The following is a 26,694-nucleotide window of genomic DNA, read 5'->3' as shown; positions in this document are numbered from 1 at the left end:
CAACTACAACAGCAATTACCACCAAACAACGACGGCAACAAAATGTTGCAGCAAAGCAGCAGAGCAGCAGCAGCTGGCAAAGAAGTAGGGGAACTGCAGGTTGCAAGAATAAGAAGAAGCAGACGAATGAAGTGCGACTGTTGTCACCTGTCTCAATATGCACTCTCATGGCTGTCTCAAGTACTCCCAGAGACCTCGGCACACTCCACACTCCACACCCCAGCCCACATGCCGCGTCACACACACACACACAGCCCGCCCGCAGACAATGCTAGACACACGCACCTCCAACGCCGACGCCGACGTCGACTGCAGACAGCCAGAGGGAACACGGCACAGGTGTGAAAGAGGGTGGGCCTCAGCGACTGAGACAGAGGACACCACGCGGAAATCTACGCAGCTTAGCAATCTGCTTCTTTCTCTCTTCGGCATACCCTGTAAACGTGCGAGAGCAGAGGGGTATATGGGCTGGCGTGGGTGTTTCGCAAAGGAAAGGTTTGCCAGGGATCCAGGCCAGATCTGTGTGATCTACTGCCACGTCCAACTGCTCCCAGCCTGCCCATCAGGTATCGCCTTAGTCTCCATATCGGACTGTGACTGGTTTTGTTTATGCTGCTTAAATGGCAGACAGATGAAGAGAAGACATTTGTGGACTTTTTTCTTAACACCCGCCGCATTTGTGTCAAAAGCGTCTAGACCGGGTTTAGGTGCTTCCAGAGCTGCTGCTGCTGCTGGGGGGGGTGGGGGGTGGTGGACACCCCCGTGTCAGGCCACTCAACGGCAACGCATTTGCGACACGTTGAACGTCTTGATGAGGCCATTTGTTGTGCCACAGCGTGCGTGTGTGTGTGTGTGTGTGTGCGTCTGCATTTCTTGAAGTTAAATCCAAAGTGTCAACAGAATCTGAAAGTGTTGTCAGTTCAGTCGGTGCCGTCCACGCTCCAAAGGTGTCAAATGTCTAATGAATTATTGAGCAGCTATAAAGCGAAGCCAGGCCCTGCCCCCTCCACCCACAACAACCCTCCTCGAGCTGCCATAGAACCCAAATGGCAAGAAGTCGTGATGTGACATAAAAAGCTGCTTGCGAAGATTCTGGAAACGTGTTGGGTAACTGTTTTCAGAGGGGTCTCATCTAGCGCTGTGGAGCACTAGTATTTGATATGCAGATTTGCAGATTTCTAAGATTTTCAGAAGGTTTTTTGGAAAGACAGAAAACCAATTCGAAAAGGTGTAAATATTAAGCATAAATTTCTAAAAATTATAATAATTTTTGCATTATAATAATTTCTACTTTGAGGGTTCTCATCCAGAACTGTGGAGTACTCGGATTTAATACACAGATTTCTGGGATATTTAAAAGGTTTTTTGGAAACATTTCAACAGAAAATCAATTTGAAAAAGTGTAAATATTAAGAAAAGAATTCTACAATTTATAACAATCTTTCAATCCAAAAGAATTTCCACTTGGAGGGTTCCTATCTGTAGAGAGACCAGAACTATGGAGCACTAGGATTTAATACACAGATTTCTTGGATATTTAAAAGGTTTTTTGGAAACATTTCAACAGAAATATTAAGAAAAAAATTCTAAAAAATTCTAAAAATTATAATAATATTTTTTTTTATAATTTTCCATATACCATTGCGCTTTGGATTCCGATTAAAAGCGAATACAATCTTTCAACCCAAAAGAATTCCTACTTTGAGTCGAAAATAAAGGAAAACCCACTTCGATCATTATGGCTTTGGCTATTTACCACCTAATGAGCACTCCCCATCTTCGCTTTCCCACATGGAAAACTCTTGCCAGGTAAATTTACATTTTTTTTTTGCCTCCCTGCGGATCTGTGGAGTTAGTGGAAGTGATAAATATTTCAGGGCAAGCCCTGGGCCAAGCCCCAGCAAGTCAACACTTTCCCATTCACAGAAGCCCCGAAGACAAAGCAATTGAGTGAGTTCCTCCACCCTCCAACCTGCACCCCCTACCCCCCCTGGCTCTTTTTCATCAGCCTGGTGATTCCTCTTCTACTTCTGCGGCGTCGTCGTTGTTTTTTCTTGATTTTTCCTGCTTCGACTTAACAAATGGCTTACTTTGTGTGCAAATAGCAATGGCAGAGGCAATTTTTCTAACGGTAATTTCTAACATTTACCTAGTTACCGTTAATAGACAAGTTGGCCAAGTTGGCGAGCCAAGACATGAAAAAATGCCTGGCCAAAGACGGTCTGCTGGTCTGCGGCTGTGCTGCAGCCACGAGAAGGTGAATGCAGTCAATGGCGACCATTTCACAGCTTTCTTTGTGCGCCGCGCTCGAGTGCCTCGCGTCTGGTGCCCCACTGTGGGCGGTAGGGGGGCGGGGGGTGTGCTGCGGCGAGATGTGGAAAGTGGGGGAACTCCCAGTGCGTCTCCCCATCTTGGGCCATGTTCAATGACTGGTTATTGGTTCCGTTTAGAATGATTTCTGGTTCAGCGTCACACGAATATCCACCGAACAAAATTACATAAGCAAAAAGCACACACATGCCACAAGCAGGGAAAATCCCCCCAAAAAAAAAAAAAAGGCGACACACATGCCTGTGCCACCTGTTGTGGCAGCTTCTTCTTCGCTTAATTACTGCGGTTGTGGCACACAGATACACGGATGCGATGCATATGATAATGATTTCGATGGTTTTTTGTTTTTTTGGCATTTCTGGTTATTGTTTGAATTTTTTTCTGTGCTTTTTGTTGCATAAAAACAATGCAGCCACAATTTGTGGCAGCGTTGGTGGCTAATTACTCGGCAGGCGATTGCATAAAGACCACGCTGGGCTGGCAGTGTGGCACGCCTGCAGGTCGATGACTCAGAGCCTCAGATACTTCGGGAAAGATCTGTGCGGTAGGCGGTTTTCCCAATCACAAGCAAATTTCCATTTAAAGTGGTTCATTAAATTCCTCATTGAGCCGATATTCCAATTGCCGGTATTCCGGTTTGCCATTAAGTGCGGGCTTGAAGGATCCTTGTGGGGCACCTACTACGAGTACTAATTAAAGCGTTCGTGTGAGAGTCAAGGATATCTGGCCGTATCAACACCCATGATGGGCGACAGTGAACGAATGAATATTCATGTAAAAACACGCCCCTTGGCGCCCTCGGGCTGTCACCGGAGTATGCAAAAATAAACCCCGAAACCAAATGGCATGGAGTTGAGGATTGTGGGAGAGGGGGGCGATGCGGTTTTTCAATTTCCCCCCGATAACCAACTAACACTGGGCGTTGGGCGTTGGGCGTGGCATGTAAGCCGCATAAATGACTAAATGAATGCCCTTGGAACACACACATTAAATGCGGGTGGGCGTGACCGATGCAGTCATAGGCATTATGACAATGCCTCGAACACACACCAAAAATATAGTACATATTTTCCATGATTTTCCAAATGCGGGCCTGGGGTGCGTTATGCGCTATGCGATGTGGGTGCCAGGGAAAACCTTTGCCCCCAATGATAATCAATTTGTGCTTAAAATTAAGTGCTACTTCCACCTGGAGAAGAACATTGGAACTCACTTTTTGCAGGGCCTTACAGATACATTCCTTACACACACACACATATAATCAGGCACACACTTTGGTAATGAAATAAATTATACGAATTTATTGAAGTTGTGGCGACAGAACCGACTCGAACCAACTCGAACCATCCATGGATGCTGGCCATAAACTCTAAAATGTAATTTAATTGTTGTCGGCACTAAAAACTTATCTCATAAATGCAGCGCTATCATTGTGCCACACATACTAGTCTCCGCACAGAGCACAGAGCACAGTGCCATTTGCATTTTAGTAATTTTTGCAGACTCTGATGGGACTCTGAATGTGGCACAGGCAGCTGCTCGTTTGGCTTTTTTGATAATTGCATTCCTTGACTGTAACTGTAACTCCGGAAAAACTCTCTGAAATCCCCCTTTTACGACTTTGGGTGGGGGGGGCAGGGCACGGCACTCTTTCTCGCTAATTGGTAGAAATTTTCATTCCGCCTTCGTTTTTTTTTCTTTCCTGTTTTTTATTTGGGTTTTGTAATTTTAAAATTGCAGTTTGTTCGAGTGAAAAAATGTAAAACGGCAAACAAAAAAACCAAATTAATTGTGGGCAGGCATTGAGGCGTGTAATTAGCGGCATGAGGAAAGCATGAACGTACCCCCCCAAAAAAAAAAACAAAGCCACAAAAATATTATTCAGAAAACTTACAAAAAATTAAGGAAATTAGAAGAGAAATTTAAAGGTCTTTTCTTTTGGCTTTTTTCAAAATAAACACTCAATTAATTTACGTTATTTTAGGCACAAATTTGGCAAAATATTTGCTCTCGGTCTCGCCTGGTCTTTGATTTCTGGTAATCAAAATAGTCACAGAGCTTCTGCAGTTTCAACGGCAACTCAATCAATTTCCAATTTGTTGGCCATCAGAAACGACAACAAATCCCAGAGAATATTTCTAATACCACACTCCAAAATGCCTTGAGGTGTTCCTCTCTCTAGGGGGAGGGGCAAGGGGGGCATGCATATGGCAAACGACAAACGATGCATACGATTTCCAGACTCTCCCACTCGAAAAAGCCAAACCAATAACCCCAAAAAAAAAAATATAAAAATTCATGGAAGAGAAGCCCGAAAAAAAATTTGCAGAAATATTTATGAGGCACACACAAAAATCGTTGGTGGCGTTGCAGCAGGAAATTCTCCGATTGTTGAGGGAAAAACCGGGAGAAAATAAAGGAAATACCTAAACAAAATTTAATCGAAACTCGGAAACCGAGGGGCAACTCGGCTGGGGGGCTGGGGGCTGGGGCACTCCACGGATTCGGTTGGGTTTATTAGTTTATAAAGTTTGGATTTTGTTTGCGTGTGCCATTTCGGTTCATGTGTGAAAAAATACAACAAAAAATTCAAGGTATAAATAAACTAAAATAAAACCGAAAACTAGGAAAACTTCAAACTTGGGGGTTTTTTTTTCCGGCAAACGTTACCAAACAACTGTTGCCCCGCCCCCCGCCCCCCTGCTCGCCGTCTCTCTCTCTAATTGGAAACTTTGCCTAGTGTGAGGTTTTTCCTCCAATTATAACCAAACCGACGCACAGTTTTTGTTGTTCGAAGGTGCTTTTGGCCCACATGTGTGTACATATATAGACCCTTAACCCGCCATCTGTTTTAGTTGGTTTGTGGACAATTGTTTTTTAGTTTTTAGTTGTAGTTTTTAGTTGAGTTTATTTTGTACTTATTCGAAAATCCTCAGGCATACACAATAATTTCTTGCTGCCTCAATTTGTTATAAATTTGTACAGGCTTTTTTTTGTTTTGCTTTGCCAATTGAAATGAATGAGTTTTTGGGGAAAACTATGTGGAAAGTTACCCAAAGTTGGTTCTGAATAAAAGTTGGGAAAATTAAAGGGCACAAAGTTAAGTAGAAACGTCTAAATTGGGGCACAAACCAAAGTATATATTAACGAAATTTATGAAAATAATTTTTAATAATTCCCCAAATACTCCCCGCCAAAATGCCCCAAAATCCTCTCCGCCAGCTCCACTCAATAATCTCTCCAGAAACAGCACTTATTCTAGCACATAATTACGCCCTGATTAGATCCGATTATTGTTAATCTTTTTGAGTATTTCTTTATTTGCTGCTCTGTGGGCCATTGTAAAATCTCGGCACGCAATGGGAATAAAAGGAGCATTTACGAGTGCGTGATTCCTATATTAATGCAGTGCGGGACGGTAAAGGGGAGGGGGGTGGGGGGGGGACGCCACCACAAAATTGGCCGCACAAAAGACGAATCAGCCTTTGCAAAGATCTCACTCGGAGAAATGTCATAAAATTTGTTCAACGATTTATATGTTTCCTTTCTTTTTTTTTCCTTCTCTGCTAAATATTATTTTTGCCACCCTCCCTCCCTCTTTCCTTCTTTCTATTTTTTTTTTTTTATTATAATTTGTCATATTTTGTCATTTAGCATTATAGTTTGCCCTTCCCCCGAGGGCATGGACTGGGCATGGACTGGTCTCCAGCTCTAGCGGGCATTTTCCTACTCATATCTCATTTGGTTTTTGGTTTTCGGTTTTGGAGGATGGATGTGGACCGCTCCAATGTCGGCGCCTATGGGCACACACACACACACATGTCTGTCCGTCCGTCTGTCCTGCTGTCCTTCTGTCTCTCTGATCTGCTTGACAACAGTGGAATACGAGCAGAACGGAAATGCTGCTGTTGCCCGGGCCCAGACCCACAAAAATCTATGGCATGGCTTGGGGGGGGGGGGGGGGGGGGTAGCCCCCAAACAATGAGCCTGGGCCAAGTCCATGCCAGAACGGACATGCCAGCAGCAACAACAATGTGCCCAGCACAATTTCAGTGTCCGCTGCCAAGAAAGGCACAAAAAAAAGAACGCAAACGAGAGGCAAACAATCCCCAGTGAGACAGCAGCGGAAGAGACTTGACAACATACGCAACATGGGCGAAAAATGAGTGGCGACGACGACGGCGCACATGGCGTATGAGTGACGAAACGAGGCAGAAAGAAAACTCCAGATTCCAGACTCCAGACTCCCAGAACAGCCCCGAAAACGAAGCTGGGGCACACGCCCCGCACAGATTTGATAGTTTTTATCGATTTAAGTGGATTTTTCCAAGGGGGGAAAAAGGGAGGGGCAGGGCCCGCGGCAGATTCAGATATATAGACAGACAGCCTTGATTTTTGGCAAACGTCGCGGCCCCAAACAAATAAACATAAAACAAGCAAAAATGTGCCTGGCGTTAATTTCCCAAAGACGAACCCAGGGCATACCCTAACAAGGGATGCCCATGGACTCCTCTCTGGTGTGAGGGCATACGACCGTCGTTGTAGCTCGTTTCTGAGTGTGTGTGTGGCGCGTGTGGCAATGTGCGTTGTCTGCGTCTTGGCAGCCGGCATAGATAAGCGTTTCTACAACCACACAAAAAAGAGTGTGTGTGGCAAGCATTGCTGCCGCTGCCGCCGCCGCTGCCGCTTCTCTGACAACCGAAATCAAAGCTCAAACTTTTGCGTATAAAGCATAAAGCTTCGACCATGAATTGTTCAAGTTTTTTTCTCCTCCAAGCATCTTTAGCATTTAGCAGGAAGTCTGTGCGTGTGCCACGCCCAGCCCACACCATGGCCCCCCCTTTTCTTTATCAACACTTCTGGGGCCATGGCGACCCCGAGCAAATGCGTAAAAATTATGCCACAGCTTGAACGACGACGACGACGACGACGAGGAGGAAAAAATGTGGGGAAACCAAATGCGGAACTAGCGCTACGGATGTTGGGGATCGCCAAAAAACTGGACAACCAATTTACTTTTATTTTTATAGAGGCCCGCTTGAGGTTATCCTTAGCCCTCTCTCGCTCCTCCCAATTTTTTGTGTGTTTAGAGGCGTTAAATATTTCCCAGATATGTGCATAATTTATGCGTACGGGCAGAGCCAAGAAAAAAACTACAGAAATAATAAAAGGGAGATAAAAAATGTATTTATTTTGCGCATATTTACGCATGGGCCAACTCCCGAAGAGTGCCCCGGCTAAATGCGCATAAATATTAAATGAGCTGGTCGCTGGTAGATGCTGGATGCTAGATGCTACCAGAGAGTGTATCAATTGTTCCCCCCTGCCCCTGCTATTGCTATTGTTACTGTTGCTGTGGCCGAAGCCTTAGACTGGAAGATGATGATTTAGTTTTCAGCACTCTATTGCAATAAATTCCATTTGCCAGGCCATTTCCAACTGGTTTTGTCAGGGCGACTCTTGTCTGCCTGCCTGCCTGCCTGCCTGCCTGCCCGTTTGGTTACTCTCTCCCAGCGCTATATACCATCGCACATACATATACCAGATATTCCTCCTAACTGCTTGGCACTCAACATTATAAATTGCCGCATGAGTGGGGCGGTGGGGTGGTGGATCCACAGCCATTGCAGCCAAACAAAAACTTATTATTTATTTTGTATGTTTGTCCGTTTGTGGGGGGCAGGGGGGGGTCTGTATCGTATACAAAGTACTCGAGGGTACTAGAGGGATTGCAGAGAGAGCGCCAGAGCTCCACTCTAATAAATAATTATCGTATTGTTTAAGTCTCGAATGGAATGCCATAAATCATGTCTTGGCCACTAGACGTCGCGAGATATTTGACTCTGAATTATTATCATCACAGTCCCATAAGACTGATAAGAACTATGGCGACAGTGCAGCCAAAAGGGCGGAGGGAGGGAACAAACTGTTGGTGGCACAGCCTCAAGTAACTTGGTCCCTCTTGGAGGTATCCCAGTGAAACTTTGTAGTGGCGTAGGCTCTGAAATACTAAGGAACATATGTGATGATGATGGATATTCCTTTAAAGAAAGTGTAGATATCATACCAAAATAGTAGTTGTACCTAGAGATTACCTAAGTAAAGAGTCGAAGCAGTTAAAGAACAAGCAACAGTGGTCGGTTCTTTAAGTTTTGGTAAGATTGACCTCAAGTAACTTGGTTCCTATTAGAGCTACACTAGTGAAACTTTGAATTCCCGTTACTTTTGAGATGCTAAAGAACATATGTGGAAATGATGGATATTCCTTTAAAGAAAGTGTAGATATCATACAAAACTTTAAAGAAATTATGTTGTACATGGAGATTACCCAAGTAAAGAGTCGTAACAGGCAATACTGGTCGGTTTTAGGCATATTGACCTCAAGGAACTGGACTTCCCTTTATTCTATTCCGATGAAATTTGGTATATTGACTTTAATCCACTTCAAATCAAGGGACATACCACCATAGAACACATCTACCTACGGCCAAAGCTTGAAAGAGCTTCTTAAACCCTTTCTGCCATACCTAAGCATCCCCTATTGGAAACCAAGCTCAAGATTCCGCCAAGATAGAGTAAATCTCTCAGAAACTTGAAGCTCATTCCGCTACACACACTTGAGACCATTTTCTAACCATTTCATAGGCAATTTATTCAAAATTTATACAGAAAACTCTGGGATTTGCTTCACTTAAATCTCATATGAATATCTAATCTGTTTGTCTTAAATCCACTCGGCTCCAAGCCTCCCCCGAAACCCCAAAAAGAGCTGGCAAACAAGTTGATATGCCTGCCCGCCTGCCCGGCTGCTGGCCGGCCCACTTGGGGTCTAAACCCCACTCAGAGGCCAACAAAGTAAGCGGCACTTGTTACCAACACGCGCTCCTCCGTCTTTACCAGCAAAATTGCGTTTTGGCCGCAAACCGTTTGCCCTTTGGCTTATGGCCTCGGCTCGGCTTGGAGCGGGGGACGGGGGGCTGGGGGCTCGTGGCTGGGGCCCACATTATGGCACCCCAAAGCAAACTAAACGCGTCAAAATGAGCAAAAGCGAAGCTCAAACTTCTGCGTAGTGCACAAAAATATTCAAATAACCGCCACCGACAAAGAGGAAAAAATAATTTAAATCAGTCCCCCTCAACACCGGGGGGAATAGTAAACTCAACTAGATGGATGCAGTAGGCTTAGAGGAATGTGTTTTGTGGGGGAAATGCTTTTAGGGAAAATCCTGGCGCATCATCATGGACCAGGCCCGAATGAAAAGCGGGGCAGACTTTGCCGCAACTATGCTGCAATGTGGCTGCCACGGAGGACTAGGGGGCACTAGGCTGGTCCCAAATAGAGCCATAATTACCGCCGAGGCTCATGATTTATGGACACTTTATTGTTGGCCTTTCAAAAACAATGAACCACTAAATAGAATTTTCTGATTATAATTTTGGCTCTTAAGATCTTGCTTCTGGATCGAAATTTTGCCATCAGATGTTTAAAATTGTATCTTAAAAGCGAAGCGTTTGTGTAGTTTTTCCCTGATCTCATCTTCCACCGTCCAGATCCGTTCCAGCTGGCTTTCGGTTTTCTTCAGGACCCTCTGCTTTCTCTTTTGGCCCTCATCTTTTTCCTTGGCTGGGAGTCCTTGCCTTGGTACCTTCTTTGCACTTGTAGGATCCACAGGCTTGAGTGGTTTTCTTCGGGCATCTTTCTGCTTCGATTGGTCCTTTCTTTGTACGAATTTCGTTAGGAAACTTTCTTTGATGGAATCGATGAACCGGACACGCTTTTTTGGTTCACCTTTCTTGAGGCCCTGGGCTGGCGGCCCAGTCGATGGTTGGCGCCGACGTTTCTCCGCGGAAGGTTGTCTTTGACAGATTATTTTAGTCGAGTGTTCGCTGCTGGAACCGCTCTCCCATCTCCGTAGAAAAGATCTTAGCTTAACGAACGGTGCCTTATCAATCGCTTCTCTTATGGGGTCCCTGGTGTGCCTGACAGGCGCCTCCACCCAGTCATCGCTCGAGGACTCCATATCGGACTCCATGTAGGGGTTTCTTCTATAGTCAGTGTCCTTTCTGTATTCAAGATACGGCAACTGCCTGTGGCGGAACCTGATCCTTTGGCTAATCACCTCTAACCAGTCATCGCAGGACGTGTCCTCGGATGGCACGTACGGGTATCTCCGGGCCTCAAGGTCCTGCTTGCTATCCGTTGAGGCAATGCCGTGTCCATTATTGCTATTCGGAGGGTCCTCTTCAACGGACAACAGGTGTTGCTCGTTGTATCCACCCACGGCTCGAATCATCTCCTGCTTTGTGCTGTCTGGAGGCATCAAGCTCCGGGATACCACCACCGGCATGTGCCCGCCTTCAGCTCGTCCTTGGTTGCTCTTCTCGCACGGACTTATCGCCGGCTTGGGACTGCCTTGAGGACCAGCGGGCAGCAGCCGGGGTTTGTATTTGCCCTGGCCCACGACTTCGTAGAAATCGGAAAGGGCCTTCATCTGTAGTTTCACGACTTGCCCGGGACTAAGCTTTTTACAAACTGGAGGAGTGTGATCTCTGGATTCCTGGTAATGCTTTTCGCAGGCCTGTTGAATCTCACTCTCCGGTAGTCCAGCGCCCGGAGCGGGTCTTTGACTCATGGGCAAGGGTCCCGAGGGGCCGGAGACATTGCAACAGCACAAGGCAGGTGCGTATCCGTAGGGCATGTCATCCGAGTCCAACGAACACTCAGAAGAAGACCTGGGCATTCCCAGTCTCCTTAGACCAGCCCGTATATCATCAGACGCCGGGACCTTATAAGGCGAGCCGAAGGGGTTGGGTCCCACATTCGGATTGGTGAACACCCCCATCGTCTTCGTGCAGAACATTATGGGACTGTGTCCGGTTTTGTCCCTGGGCCGCATCATGCGACAAGGGAGGCACAGGAAGCGCTTCATCATGATGAGCAGCAGCACGAAGGTCTTCATCGCCATGGGTCGCCGCAGGTCGCCATTCTCATCGAAGATGCCGTAGTACAGGTCAAAGGTGTCGGACATGGCGAAGGGCACCTTCAGCGTGTTCCAGCCCATGACCAGTGGGCCCAGGATCCGGCTGAACAGGTTCAGGGTGAGCTGGTAGAGGAACGTGCAGACATTCCCGGCGGACTGGTCGACGGCGTTGGCCAGCAGCCGGACGATGACACAGTTCCGGTTCCACCACTGGTGCTGCGGCGACGAGCAGGTGCAGGCCTTCATCGGCTCCAGTCGCGGACACCAGGGAATGCAGGTCGTGGGATCGCCGCGCTGGGCAGCGGCCCGACAGCACGATCGAGACATTTTTAGGCCACCAACAAACAAATTCCAAAAAAAAGATGCTAAATTTTGAAATTTTTGTTGAGGTTTTACTTTTGTGTGCCCTCAAATTTAGGTTTAGTCTCGACTGAGGCTCCCGACAAACTACTAGAAAGGAATCCAAATCCGAATCGGAATCCAAATCCGAATTCTATTTCTTGGGCTTCTTCTGTCCCAGCCTGGAATTGATAGAACTTCGTGCCTTTCTGGGAGAACTCGCCAGACTAAAGGCACTGTGTATCGACCATCGGGCACGGCCTCTTTCCATCTCATTCTCCACGGACTCGCGCCTGTAACGTTTGATCATGTCGAATCCTACCTTGCCGTCGGCCAGGAGCCGGCCCTGGCTGGGATGGCGGCGTATCCACGTCCACTCCTTGGCCGAATCGAATGGTTCGTGGTACAGAACGGGTATCGGTTCTCCGTAGTACTTCCTGGGGAGTGGCAACGCATGGGGGGGCGTCCTGCTCTTTGCCCGATCGCTGCTCACGGTTTTCGTGTAGAATTTCGAGAGTTCAGCGACCGCCTCGTTGCGGCGGGTCTTCTGGTCTTGTGCCGGCCCGCCGTCCTCCAGATCGAGCTGGCTCATTGCCCGCAGGACCTTCTGGGGATCCCTTTCCAGCCGTCGCCTCTCGTTCATTTTCGCTATGAGGCGTTTCAGGTACAGGGCCTGCTCGGAGCGCAGATTGCCGAGCTGAGCGGAGTGACTGCCCATGCCGCGACGTCTGCCCTTGTCGTCTATCATCAGCTGGTACCTCGAGTCGTCGCTCAGATCCTGCGAATAAAACGACACAGCATCCCCGTCCTTGCCGGGCACTCTGTAATGCGGGGATATCTCCAGGGATCCGCGTATTTCCGCGTATCCCTTGGATTCTTCCGATTTTTCGTCGTCTTCTTTTCGTTTAAGCTGTCCTGGGGATTTCTTTCCCTTTTGTTTGCTTTGCATAGGCCTGGAGGGTCCACTTAATTCTGTGACTCCCCATCTGAGACATCTTGTTCCGATCGGATCCATGGATCGGTGGCGCACAACGGGTGCTCGTTCTTCTTCTCTGAGGCTGGAATCGAAGGGCATTGGAACACATCCTGGAGTTTGGCCCTTGAGGAAGTTCTGCAACAGTTTCAGGAGCTGGAACAAACTCCTAGGATGGGTGGGATCCCTCAGATTCCCCTGGTCATCGAAGATGCCCATGTATCGTTCACAGACGTACGGATGACAGTACGGCACGTGGCAGGCACTGTAGCCACATCGCCTGGGATGGAGCAGCCGATTGTAGTTTTGAAGTGTCAGATCGAATAGGAAGCCGGCAACTTTCTCGGGGCATCCTTCAAGCAGCTTCGCCAGCTGCCGCACAGCCAGATCGTTGCGATGGCTCCAGTAGTGCCACCGGCACTCATCGGCGGACCGTTTCAATCCCCGCCGCTGGAGCTCGTCGCAGGTGGCCGGATCGGGCGGGGGGCATCTCTTTCGCGGCCATTCCATGCACGGTGGGAGCTTTTCATCGCTGCGCTTGAGTCTGCGATGGCTGCGGCACATCCTCTCGCCGGATACATGTAAATTTTTTAGATTTTTCCCAAATACATTCTATCGCTGAAGCGAAATTCAAAGCAAAGCTGATCTGAAGATACATTGCAAACCCACAGATTAAGCCAATTCCCCACAAAAAGAGGCCTTTTCGGGCCTTGCTTTTTGGGCCCTTCCACCGCCTGACACCAAAATTAAATAATAGTTTTTACTTTTATCTCTTTCCCAGCGAAACGAAACGTGTTTGCCACGTAAAACTATATTTTGATTATGTTAATTTTCTCGTTCTTTCATCTCTTTGGCCCTTTTTTGGGGGGCACGCCCTGAAAGCCGAAGAAACGACAAAGATAAAGCGAAATGAATGATGATTGAGAGGCGTGTGTGTGTGTGAAGAGAGTCAATAGCCGCTCTGCCAACCGAAGATCTGCTGGGACTTTGGTTGGTGAGGAGGGGCGGGGCGGGGCGGGTTGGGGTTCACTGACCTCAGACACTGGTTCGGACAACAGTTGGCCAAAATAAAAGAGCTCCAGCCGGAAATGATCAACAGTTATGCTGCACTGCAAGGAATGTATCTCTGTATTTGTATCTGAGCAAAATATTCTCAAAGCTCGTCTCAAACAGACCGTAAAATGTATAATTACAAAATTGCATGTTCTTTGTTTCTGTTATCATGGGCAAAAACAATCAACTTGATGGCTCTCGGAATCTCAGCTCAGATAAAAGCTCACACGAAAGGCCCCAACAACAACAACAATAAAAAATGTTAGCCATTGGGGATTGTTTGGGCCAATTGAGTTAAATTTATGGGGCCGAGAGCGGGGATTTCGTTTTGTGAGTGGGAGTCCCCCCTGGGAACCCTTCCAGGGCTGAAATGGGCCAAGTTTGATTGGGTTTCAATTAACAAATCAGCAAGTGATATTAACACTAGGCCTCCACTCTCCACTCCCCACACCGCTGTTAAATGAATGTTCAAAGTTTAGACGTTTTCTCAGAACTGCCAGCAAATAATTCCCAGAAAAAAAAACCCCCCATTAGACAGCAGAGGCTGAACGTTTTTGGATTGGTGGGGGAATATATATATTTCTGGAATAAATACTTACAAAGATGGAAAAAATTGCAGTTAAAGTCTTAATTGTAATCCGTCTCCGCAAATTGTATTTTAACTGTATTTATTTAGCACTTGAATAGTTGACAAAATTTGCTTGTATTTAAAATTTTAGAAACTTTTCTTTTTTTATATAACAATTTATCTAATTTAGAAAGTTTTTTGTTTTTATTTTGATTTAGCAAAAATCCTTAGACCTTTTTAAGGTGTTTTTTTTTTATTGCACAAAATTATGTATTTTTATTGCAGCAATTGTTTGTTTAAATGCTTATTAAGTTTATAATATATTTTTTGTTGTTTTTTTTTTGAAGAATATAAAAGTTAATTGGTTTTTGATTTTTGTATTTATTTTTTTATAAGCAAAACAATGAACACAGCGTCACAAAAAACTTTTCGTTGATTTTTTTTGTAGTGGATTTTTTTTTGTTTTTAATTGCACTTGGATCAAGGGTTAAACGAGTTTTAGTTGGAATGTTTTTGTTTTAGTGTTCGACTTGGTATTGCACTGAAGCCCACAGACTGAAAAATAAACGATAGATATAAGATACGCCAAGGCTTGATCCGCACCCAAATTGAGGTAAATCTCTATTGTTTATAATTTATTTTTTTGGCAGCAAGTATGTGCTGTGAGTGTTTGTGTATCTTCTCTTTGTGCTACTGTATCTATTGATAGAAAGCTTCATTTATGCACGGCTGGCTGTCGACTCTATAAATTCTGGAAAACTTATGCCTCCGCCTCCCACCCAGCGCAGCGCCCTTCTTCTTTATCTGCGGCAAAACTTTTGCTTCAAGTGAACCAAATACATACATATATATGTGCCTCGTGGGGTCGGAAAAATTTCCATGTTAATTAGCCGACAGTTGAGGAGAGTTGAATGCTTTTTCGGGGCACTGTTTAATCAAAGTTTCTGCGGCCTTGGCACAAAGTTTTCTTAGCCTGCTTAAAGTATCTACCAGATAAAACGTAAAATATGTTGCCCCACGCCGGTTAAAGTTATCCGCTTCGGATAAATAAATATTGGGCCTGTGATTAGGTGAGGTCAGTGCAGGCAAAGGGCAATTCAAGTTGAAGTTTATGGCCATTTATTGGTGGGTTATTGCAGATAAGTCTTCGTAATTGATGGGTTTTTGGTGGGGGCAAAGTTCAAGTTGGGTTAACAATTTAGATAATGGAATTGAATTCCAAACATTCGTTATTCGAATCTAAGTCTAAGCTCAAACTAAGTTCTTTTCCAGTAAAGGCCATAAAAATCTCTCCTCAATTTCCCCTTCTATTTATTTACCTACAAAATTGTTTCTATTTACCAAACATTGTTTATGCTTGTTTTATTTTCAATTTCTGTTTTGTGGTAAGGTTGAAAAATATATTTGATATTGTAGGATTTTTATATAACCTCAATTTGGGCAGGGATAAAAATTAAAAAAAAAAAAAAAAACTGGCGACCCTTTTGGGGGTGTGCTTAAACATTTATTTGATTTGTATTTTATTTATTGTTCGGGTTTTTCCCATGATTTTTTGCTCTGTTTATGTTTTGTCACTGCTCTTCTTTAATGTTTTTCTTCCAGTCTTCTTTTTGGGTTCGTTCTCGATGCTCTCTCACTCCCACACACACAGTTAGACAGAGACAATGCACAGTGAAATTCCGCTACACCGGAAATTACAATTGAAAAATGTTTATGGTGGATGGCTGGCCTGTTTCTGTTGTTGCTGCCATTCTGTGTGTGTGGTGTTTTTTTTTGTCACACGAAAATTGTTGTTATTATTTATGATTATTACGATTATTATTATTATGTACTAGTATCTTTTTTTGTGATGCGAATTCCAGCACAAAAGAACAGGATGTCAGCCGAAAATAACAATACTCGTAAACAGTTATTATTCGAAATTTCGGTTTCGGTTTATATTTTCAAAGATATATTTTCGCATTCAAGTGGATTTTATAGCTCTCTCTCCCCCTCGCAGTGGATTAAAGCCAGTTTTTGTGTTCTACTTGATTTTACTGATGTATTTTTTATTGTTATTTTTATTTTAATTTAGCTTTTGTGGCATTTTATTTTATATTAGATTGAATTCTAGTTGTTTTTTTTTTGCACTTTTTCCAACACTCACTTTTAATTGTTTAAACTTTTGGATATTCTCTCTATCTCGCTCGCTCGCTAGCTCTCTCTCTCTCTCTCTGGAACAACTGTTGTTGTTTTTTGTGGCAGTGTGGCAGATTTGTTTAAGGAAGAAAGAAGAAAACACACGACGCGCTGGCTTGCCCTGCCTGCCCACCTCTCTGCACTCTCTCTGCGATACTGTTATTCTGCTAACAACTGCGCTGCTGTCAAACCGTACAGTTTGAGAGTAAAATTCGGACTAGTCGGTCTCCGGCCGAGCCGCAGGTCTCAGAGTCGCAGTCGCACTCGCAGTCGAAGCGGCGGAAGCGACCCGAACAAACACGAACGTCGTTGAGAGAGAGAGAGCAGCAGAGTAGCAGAGCAGCAGCTGGAACGGCGCACTGGAAGGGAGAAGGCCGCCGCCACGCTAGGGGCCCCGCATATGTCGTGTCGCACACACACACACACACTCTCGCCCAAAAACCGGCATTCGTTCGTGGCATTTTATGTGGGAGAAAGAGAGCGCGCGGCAAAGAGAAAAAAGGTATCTGCTTAAGAGAGACCTGCAGCAGGGCCCGCTCTTTGCTCGGGCAAATACAATTGGTAACTTTTGGGGCCAACATCCATCCTTGGTATTTGAGTTTTGAATTCTGTGTGAATTCCCATTTTCGGCACTTTTCGCCGGGGCGGCGCTTTGGCAATTATAATTGAGTGCATTTTGGTAGCATTCCGTTCCGTACCGTTCCGTTCTATTGTTGTTTCTGGGCAAATCACGATTCCCCCATGTAATTGGATATTCAAATCAGTGGCAACGCATTTACATGCATGGGCTTTTGTTTGGGCAGAGAGATTGTCGAGGTTTAAAGGTTTAACGGGAAGAATTATCAAATGTAGCCTTTGATTGGCATGACACATCTTCCGGCATCGAACCCAGTTCCCCGGACATCCCAGTCGGGGCCGCAGCATAATTGCTTTCGTATTTTTAGAGCCGCGCCCCATGATAACCCCCCCAGAAATCCAGACCCGAAAATCTATGAAAATACAAATGAGAGCATTGTCTTTATCAATTATGATTCGGCGGCTCAAAGAGATAACATTTTGAACTCTGACACAAGTCCGTTTTCTTGCGGAAGATCCATGCCAAAAAATGAAAAGTAATCCGAGAGCACCACCAGCACCCCCCTCTGGGCCCCCACCCCTCCGCAGGCATTGTCTACGTCTCTCGACCGACAATAAGTCAGCGAGACAAGTCAAGTCCGTATCAGTTTTCCCCCCACACGAAACGAAGGAGGAAAAAAATAAATTGAAAACTTTTTGAAAAAAAAACCCCACAAAGAAATAGTAGAAGAGGCGGCAAGAAGCACAAGTAATAATAATGTGTGGCCTTTGAAATGCGAAACGTTTTATGGGTATTTTTTATACCCGGTAGTGCCAGGGTACAACGGGGTATATTGGGCTTGGGGAAGCCCAAAAACCTAGAACCTAGCCATTAAGAGAGGGTATCGCCAGAGTTGGCTTATGCCCCTGCCCAGGTCTTTACTTGTTTCGTGCAATCTTCTTTTATTTTGAGTGAGTAAAACACAAAAGACATAAGCTAAAATGCAAACTAAGTAAAATTGTGTTAGGTCGCATCATCATCGCCATCTGCATGGGGATGATGATGATGTTGCTTGGGAGTCGCTCGGGGGCACTGCCAGAATGGGAGGTGGAATGGGAGGGTGGCAACACTCTAATAAAATTTACGACAATGCGAATGGCAACGGCAGCGAGTGAGACTTTAGACTGGTCCGGAGTCCGGACCAAGACCGAGAGTCAGTCGTAAGCCCTGCAGTCAACTAACCAAAACTATCAAAAGACGGCCCAAAAACGTACATATCTCTCTCTCTCACTCTCAGTTGCAGTGTCTCTGTCGGTCGCCGTCTCTTTCTGGCACTGCCTCTCTCTCTCTCTGTGGGTCCGTGTCCCCTCTCCATATCTGTGGCATGCTCTTTGTCTGGTTTTGGTGTGGGAAAGAATGCAGTGAAGGGAATTTCCAAGTCAAGACTTGGCAAGCCATGGCCGTAATGTGTAATGTATCTCTTGGATACATTTTTAAATTGTATGCCATACGCTGTTTTGGAACGTTGACAATGTATCTGTATCTGTGTGCCTCAGCCAAAAGGCCAACAACATTTGCATTGGCCATTGCCAATTAATCAACACAAAAACAACAAAAACCGAAACAGAAACCTGCAATTGATTTCAATATTTCATCAGCATTGTATCTTACACCGAACGACAAAAAAAGAGTATCTGTAGCTGCATCTGTATCTGTGGCTGTTTCTCTGCATTTTATCGTTGCGTAAATCAATATATAGTATTTCTTTTCTTTTCCTTTTTTTTTTTGGGGATACTACGCCCGCGTCCAATTGCATTTCGAGTGCCAGACCAAATGGCCCAAAAAATGTATCTGAGCAGCGGCTATATAGATGTATCTTTGTCTGCTGCCACGAGGTATGTGTGTGTGTGTGTGTGTGTGTGTTTACCTTTCCCTTGTTGCATGCCTCTTGTTGCACTTTTCGATACGTTTTCGTATCGTTTCCCTTTTTGTCTTTCGTTCGCCGACGCGTCGCTCGCCGGCTATAGATATGTGGGCTAGGTCAGTTCAAAGTTCACGTGTTTCCCCTCTATTGATTGAATCGCCTTTGGAATTTTTCGGTCATTTTTGGTTCAGCGCCAAAGCAACCTGTTCTCCAGCCAGCCCACAGATACAGATACAGCTACAAGGAGAGAGATTTAGCTTAGCTTAGATTTAGCTCTTCTTTGTTGCATTCGAAACGAATTAATCGCTGATGAATATTGCAAATGTTATTCATTGGAAATTCAAGTTTCGATTGAGCTATGCAAATGAGCAAAATGCTATTTTAGATGCAAATTAAGTGCGAATCGAAATGGAATGCTCTGATGAAAGGGGGGTATCGTCTAGGCATACAAAAGTCCCCTCTTTAAAGAGTTTAAGAACAAGTATTCCTCCTTCTGGGTTTCGTAATTTCAGAGCTCGAAATTTCCATTTAATTTCCATAAAATATATTGACATCACCCCCAAATGCCCCCCGCCCGCGCCCCCAAAAAGATGAAGGAGCAGACTTAATAAAAATGTTATGTAAATGGTAAATAAAACCACCCCCCCCCCCCTCCCCCCCATTGCCACCCACAAATTCAGGTCAGGCCGACAACAGATGGCGCTGCATGATGTACATGTATATATTTTCGCACAAGGCATACGCATAATTTCAATTGCATCAAATGTTATTTTTAACCAACACAATTTTGTAAAGCCACAAGGAAGGAGCCACAGAGAAGTGGCTACGGATGGAGCAGGGAGCAGGGAGCTGGAGCAGGGAGAAGGGAGTGGGTGGGGGTGGGCAATAAATTTCAAATACACAAAAAGAACCTACAACCCAAGAACCAAGAAAAACTAAGCAGAAAGGAGCAATGGGCAAATGGTATTGGTCTTGGTCTTGGTCTTGGTATTGGGTTCTGTGGCAGAGCTCATCTTACAGCTGCTGTGGAAGTTGCTCGGCTGATACCCTGTAGCAGGTAGAGCACAAAGGTATATTGTACAAGAGCTATGCAACAAAATATCATTATCATGGGTTTTTCCACTCTATAAAGGGGTATTCTTGAGTCCCAAAATCACAGTAATCCCCCTAGTTGTTGCTGCTGCTGTTGCAACGATTTAGTTGCAGGCCACTTGTCATGCGAGGAGGCAGCAAAAACAGCCCCAACAGCTCCAACAGCCCCAGCAGCAGGCTTCTCCTCCAGAGCTGCCTTGGCCAAGTCTTCAAATTGCCAGTTAGCCAATCTGCTGCTCTCTCTCTCTCTTGCTCGCTCGCCCCACTCCAGCCCCAATGGCAAACAATTCTCTCCCCGCTGCCCTCTATCAACACCCCGCCTTGTCGTGGGGCACATTGGCCACATTTTTGCAGTCGTCGAGTGGCTTTGTTAGCGATGCAGCGATTGCAACTTGTTCTGAACCGAACTGGTAGCCTCCAAGAAGGGGGCTGGACGGCTTGAGAGGGGCCGCATCCAAAACTGGCCACTTTACGGAGCTCTGGATGGGGCTGGACCCGCGCGCTGCGTGTGACCAGCGGAGAGAAAGACAAGAATTGGAGGGACAGAGACAGAGACAGCTACAGAGGGGGAGAGAGAGGGAGAGGGAGAGCTGGGAGATTGCAATTTGAGGCGCAGCATCTGTGTGTGTGGGATTTCCAGTTGTTGCGACTGTATTGCTGCTGCCCCTGTTGTTGGGTGGCATTTGAAACAATTTGAGCTAATTTCTGTAAATTGTAGATCTTATCAGGCACTGCGAATGCATACAAAAGGGATCCAGGGATCACTCCGAAGTTCAAATGGAGCTCAAGAGCCTGCAACAAAATAAGACACTTGATGGCACAGAGAGCTTAGGGGAAAGAAATGGGGGGACATTTAGGGGAAAACATTTGCTAAGGGAACAAATGATTAGGAGCAAGAAAACCCTAGATGAGAGCATAACTTGGGGTACAGGGAAAATTGTGAGGAAAATTTAAAGATTCTCGACTTATTGTAGGTTTGGAACTTTATAGAAATATTCTGAAAAATGGTAGGGTAGAATCTATCTATAATTAATGCTTAAAATACCTGAAAAATAAATCTTTAAAAATCTTAGAATATGATCAAAAATTCTGTATTCACAGATACTTTTTTCTCTCATCTTTTTATATATAAGGAAATATTTCTATTTCATTATAATAATAAATTATAGCCAAAGAATAAAAAAAAATAAATTTTATTATGAGATTTAGAGAAAATTTTTATTCGATTTTTTTTTTAGGTTTAAAATTTTATAAAAATATTCAGATGGAGGGGTAGAAACTATATAAATTTATACCCAAAATACCTGAACAAGAAATCTTAAAAAATCTAAGAACATGATCAAAGATTGGCACATCACAGATACATTTTTCACTTATCAATTTTTATAGAAGGAAATATTTATATTAAAATATAATAATAATTTATAGACGAAGAAAACAAAAAATTGTATTTAGAGGTTAAAAATATTGAAAATTGTAGTTCGAAATTTTTTTATAGGTTTCGAATTTTATAGAAATATTCAGATACATAAAAATAAACAAAAAACAGATAAACTCTATAAATGTATACCTAAAATACCAGAAAAAGAAATCTCGAAAAATCTTAGATTATGATCAAATATTGTTCACTTCATAGATACTTTTTTCCCTCATCTTAGTATATATAGAAGAAAATATTTCTAGCCGACGAATAAAATAAATAACTTTATAATTAAATAAGCATTTAAAATGCAATTTCAAATTACCATATTGCCGTTTATTTTAATCAGCGTTTGATGTATGTAATGGCTGGGAAGAATCATTAAACTCACCTGAAAAGAGAGAGAGAGAACTATTAGAGTATATGAATAATTTCCGGTACGATCAAGGTAAAATTTTGGTTAGAAAAACCAAAACCACAACCAAACTTATTCCTATTCAAGACTATCTTTCATTTGCAAAGAAAAAGCAAAGACAGCGACAGCGACAGCGACAACGAGAGCAACAACCAGAGGCAGAAGACGGAAGAAGATGGTGGAGAAAACTTAACCCAATTCAATGAACATATCTATGTCAACATGGTTGTTGCTGTTGTTGTTGTTTGAGTGTTATCAGGCCATAAATGTGCTTTGCGCAAAAAACAAGGAAAGAATTTAGAGGCGACACAGAGAGAGAGAGAGAGGGAAATGCCAGGCGGACAATCTATATTTGAAACAGTCAAACGGCAGGCAGGCAGAGCAATAACAAGAAAAAAAGGCATCTAAAACTAGTCTGGCCAGATATTAGAGTATCTGTGCATCCAGCGGGTGGCTCTGTGGCTCTGCGGCTCTGCGGCCTGTATCTGTGTGAGACCCATTTTGAGTTCAAGATTCTTTTGTTGCTCCAATCGTTCTCTCTGTCTCTTCCATTTCTCCACCAGAAAAGAGAGAGAGAGAGAGAGAGAGCCCCGAAAATGCAACTACTGTATGCATTGTAGAGATTTCAATTTGAATTGCATTTGATGTTTGAAGCTTAGTTGGATTTCCATTCGACGAAGGAGACCCCAACCCCCACCCCCACCCCCACCCCCGCCCTGTAACTAGTTGTCCCTCTGTCTAGAAGGAGGCAAACCCAAAGCCATTCATGTCTCGTTCCTTGTCCTCGTTCCTAGCTGCCTTTGAGATATTGCCAGAGCTGCCACACCAATACAATCGGAGAGGCAACTACACTGTCGAACACTCTCTAGCACGCCACACGCTTCAAAAGTTGCAACAACACTATCACTCGGCTATGGCCACACCAACACCCTCACAGATACACACACACACACACACACACACATGGCCACACTCTGGTCTTGTGGAGCCACGAATCCCACCGAACCAAACTGAATCCATCTATCTGCAGCTCTGCCTTTGGCTGCTGTTCTCGAGTTGGAGATGGTTCGTTGAATCGGCTTGTGCTACATATTTTGATGGAATGTTGGTGGTCTCCCCCCAAGCCCCTCTACCCCAGCACTGCCCCCACTGCAGTTTGAAGTTTTTTAAAGTTTTAGCACACACATTGAATGAATTTTGTGGATCTGAAGTGGGGAGTGGGGTGTGAGGAGTGGGGCTCTTGTTCTCAGCTTGTTTCGCTCCCCCTCATCCAACTAAGCCGTAAAGTGTTTGGCAGGGGCAGGGGGAGGGGCAGGGGCAGGGATTTGTTGCGGATTTGTTGGCTACTGGCTTCAAGTGTTGTCAGAAGTCACTATGAGTATATCAAGGAATTAGTTTGAGGGGAGTTTTCGGGTTTATCTGCAGAACATGGCAGCCACAACATTCGATGTGTCCTTGAGGAGAGTCCTCAACCCCCTTCCCCATCGAAGGGGCCGAGATAGCCCATTAGGTCTACTATTTATATCTGCCCATCGTTCCCCATACATATATATTTGCCACATTTGTAATTACAATTTTATCGCCATCCGACAGCGCAAACGAGTTTTCGCTTCAATCAAGGGAATCAGTGTCACTTGCTGGGACTCGTTTTATTTTCTATATTAAGAAAGAGCGGAAGGGTAACTTTTCAAGGTTCCTAGCTGCCAATCCGTGCAGGGCTATGCCTTGGAAAAAATAAAAATAAAAATAAAAATAAAACTGGGACAATTAAAACGATGCGAAAATCGTTAAATAAAGATCAGGTTTTGAGGCCCTTCGGATATCAGTTGCAGCCGCGTCTTTGTCTGCCGGACGGCGCTCGAGTTGCTTTAATTAAAGTCGAGTTGAAAGTGGAAGAGTCCTGGCCGAGTGTCAATTGGTTATCACTCATAATAAGCGATCATAACGCCTGACAGGCAGGCGGGCAGGGCTTGTATCTGTATCTTTGCATCGGTTATTAGTTTGCATTACGTTTTGGTCATTGAACTCCTTCTTCTGCTGCTGCGCTCCATCCAATCGTTCAGTGTCAACGTCATCTGTGCACACTCCAATTGGCAGAGTACGAGGAATTCTTTCTTTTGATTCGGTTAGGTGTACTCGTTTTTTGTATCTCCCAGATGCATCTGCATCGCTGCATCGCCGGCTCGCATCTTGGATATTTTTAGCTGACCAGCATCTTCGCCTTCTTCATTATCATCATCTCCACTCTCTTTTTTTTATAGGCTCGAGGCGGATTTTACCTCATTTAAACTTGTTCCTCCTCCTCCTCCTCCTGTTGCTGCCGCATGCTGCTGCTGCATGCCTCCGCTTCTGCTTCTGCTTCGGCTACTTCTTTTGCTGTTGGGCCCCGTCTCAGCTTCTTCTTTCTGTGGCTCCTCTGGCGACTGTCTACTTGCTTAATTCATAATAATATGTTACTCTAGGGGGGTATACGACCCATATGGCATACCCTTGCTGGCAAATCAATGGTTTTTTCTCATTTTTTCAAATGGTGACCCCGATTTTTTACCACTTCTTTAATTATTCTATGATTTGATCCTTATTTCCTCTTCAAAGCTTCGAAATGTATTTAAATAAAGATCAATCTATTATGTAAAGGCATATCTACAGGCAGATTCTCCTTAAAAATAGCCTTAAGATCGGGGTCACCATTTGCAGATACCACTCAAATAAATGTTGGCTCTTTTAATGCACCTTTTATCGGAATTTCAACACCATAAAAGTTGGAATTTTCGAAAAAGTAAGAAGTTAACAAACAACTAAAAGGTTTCAAAGGCTTCTTCTTCTTTTTCAGTTAAGGGAATTGTTTACCAAATTAAGGGCTTCAATCAATGAGTACCCATCAGACTTCCCAGGTCCTCCTCCTCTATCATATCTCGTACTTCTTACCCCACAAAAGAGTATCCCCCCAATCCGTAGGCTGTTCTTTGTTTCTTCTCATAATCTTCATCATCGCCATCGCTCGCCCCAACGCCAGTCACCATCATCGTCAGCGTCAGCGTCATCGTCATCATGTTGTAATTGTTAGACTGTAAAACTTTGGCTTTGGTATGCGCACTTTCTCCTTAAATGCTATTTTTCGTTAACATTGTTTTCGCCGTCAGCCGCAGAGTCGACGAGCCGACGAGCCGACAAGCCGACACGGAGCTGGAGGTGGTTTCCCCCCCTTCCCCCTTGCCCCTTTTTAGGCCCCGATTAGCTGCGAGCGGGAGTTGGTGTTCGAGTACGAGTGTAGTATCTCTCAACATCTAATTTGTGGCTTTCCTCGAGACGGTTCCGTCTTCGCTCGACGCTACCTTGTTTCGACTCCCTCACTTTTTTCAGCTGCTTGTTGATTTTTTTCTTCCTCCTTTTTTTTGACATTTTTCGTAATCTGTAATTTCTTGTTTTCCGTCCCCGTCTCCACGGCGGTGGCGTGGCATGGAGTGGTATCTATCTATTTCACAGATACATATATATTTTTTTTTTTTTTTTGCGGAGGTAACTGTGAAATTCCCATTGGTGTTTAATTGGCATTTTTTAGTGTCGCAATTTTAATGATTTAATTTTTGTTTTTCCTTGTGATGTGTTGTGTTTTTCATTCGTGTTTCGTGTGTGTTTTGTGTGTGTTTTCGCTTTGTGTTGGCAGTGTTGCAAATTGCTGAAAGTTGCAGTTGAAGTTGCAGTTTTCCTCTGGGTGTGTGTGTGTGTGTGTGTGTGTTGACATGCGTCAGCCACTGGACACGGACAATGGTATGGAAATCGAAATGAAAATCAGTGATTGGGGGGGACTCGACTCGACTCCTGGACCTGGAATGTGTGAACTGTCTGGGGAGAGCAATTGGCATTGCTAACGATTTGGATTTGATTTTCTGTGTATGTGATTAGCAATTGGAGCAATTTGGGTAGAAAAATGGGCGGATAGACAGCCAGACAGGCAGACAGTTGGAGAGTCGGAGAGTGAGAGAGAGAGCGGCACTTGACTTGGTTTCGTTTCGCTTTTGGCTGACGCTGCAGGAATATGGAAATAAGAGGTGAAATGGGAAATCTTTGGGGGATTTTCCATGGGTTAATTTACATATCGAATGGCCATATACATACTGTTATGAGTCAGTGTTCAGTTATGGCCACATTCTCAAGAGACAAAAAGAAAAGCGTTGTGGGATCTCTCGTAATACCTTTCAAATATCTTGTTAAATTCAAACAATAGAGGAAATTAAATACATAAATAATAGTTCGTGCAGAAAGCAATGAAAGCCCTGATTTTCCGAAAAACCCACCTCCAACGATGATTCAATTTCAATTACAATTACAATTCCCTTCGAAACCTAGTCGAAAAATCTGTGAGCCCACTCCCAATCGAAGTGGAGCGTGCCCCAATTTGTAATCGATTCCCTTTACTGTACAAAAACACCGACAAGCCAATCTATTGCTCCAGCTCTCCGTCTCGGTCTCGGTCTCCGTTTCGGTATCAATCTACAAAATTCAATCAAAATATCACTTGCTCTCGACACTTTACCACAAGTTGCACAGACCACAAAAGCGCTCGAGGAGGGACTGGGGGGGGGGGACCGGGGGGAGGGGGGAGGGGGGAGGCACAACAACACACCTACGGAAAGACCTTGAAAAGCATGCGATGCGATTGCAGCCCACAACTTTCACCATTGCATTGCCGCCGCTGTCGCTGTCGCTGCGTTAATTTTTCATGTCACAGTCACAGACAAGCGAACGGGGAACAGTGAACACCCCGAACCGAGAGTTGCCCCAATCTGCACGGCAATTGCAGGCTCCAATCAGTGGGACAGGGACAGCGACAGCGACAGCGACTGACTGGAGTCGCCTCGCCT

General features: G+C 44.7%; 3 protein-coding genes and 1 long non-coding RNA gene across 6 annotated transcripts in view; all 4 read right to left on the bottom strand.

Moving 5' to 3' along the window:
* mtgo (miles to go) overlaps positions 1-26,694 on the bottom strand; it is a 131,064-nt gene that overhangs the window by 46,108 nt on the left and 58,262 nt on the right. For 2 of the 3 annotated variants that reach the window (XM_015180817.2, XM_002132799.3), the window contains exon 1: positions 14,276-14,419. The exons of the other annotated variant lie outside the window; for it this stretch is intronic. The gene's annotated coding sequence lies outside the window, so the exon portion shown is untranslated. Of the gene's footprint in view, positions 1-14,275; positions 14,420-26,694 lie in introns of those variants that run through there. 3 annotated transcript variants of the gene reach the window in all.
* On the bottom strand, positions 9,692-11,772 carry LOC4817502 (uncharacterized). The gene has a single exon (XM_001356885.4). It carries the CDS (start codon positions 11,636-11,638, stop codon positions 9,815-9,817), a length of 1,824 nt encoding a protein of 607 aa, XP_001356921.3. The 5' UTR covers positions 11,639-11,772; the 3' UTR covers positions 9,692-9,814.
* On the bottom strand, positions 11,682-13,246 carry LOC4817501 (uncharacterized). The gene has a single exon (XM_001356884.3). It carries the CDS (start codon positions 13,185-13,187, stop codon positions 11,805-11,807), a length of 1,383 nt encoding a protein of 460 aa, XP_001356920.2. The 5' UTR covers positions 13,188-13,246; the 3' UTR covers positions 11,682-11,804.
* LOC117184244 (uncharacterized) lies at positions 14,273-16,710 on the bottom strand. The gene is made up of 2 exons (XR_004469537.1): positions 16,391-16,710; positions 14,273-14,799 (listed from the first exon to the last, which is right to left on the bottom strand). It is a non-coding gene; the product is annotated as an uncharacterized lncRNA (long non-coding RNA).

The sequence above is a fragment of the Drosophila pseudoobscura genome, chromosome 4 (genome assembly GCF_009870125.1).
Source record: "Drosophila pseudoobscura strain MV-25-SWS-2005 chromosome 4, UCI_Dpse_MV25, whole genome shotgun sequence".
NCBI classification, from domain to species: domain Eukaryota; kingdom Metazoa; phylum Arthropoda; class Insecta; order Diptera; family Drosophilidae; genus Drosophila; species Drosophila pseudoobscura.
The sequence above is the reverse complement of the archived record's forward strand: the minus strand, read 5'-3'. Positions and strand labels throughout refer to the sequence as shown.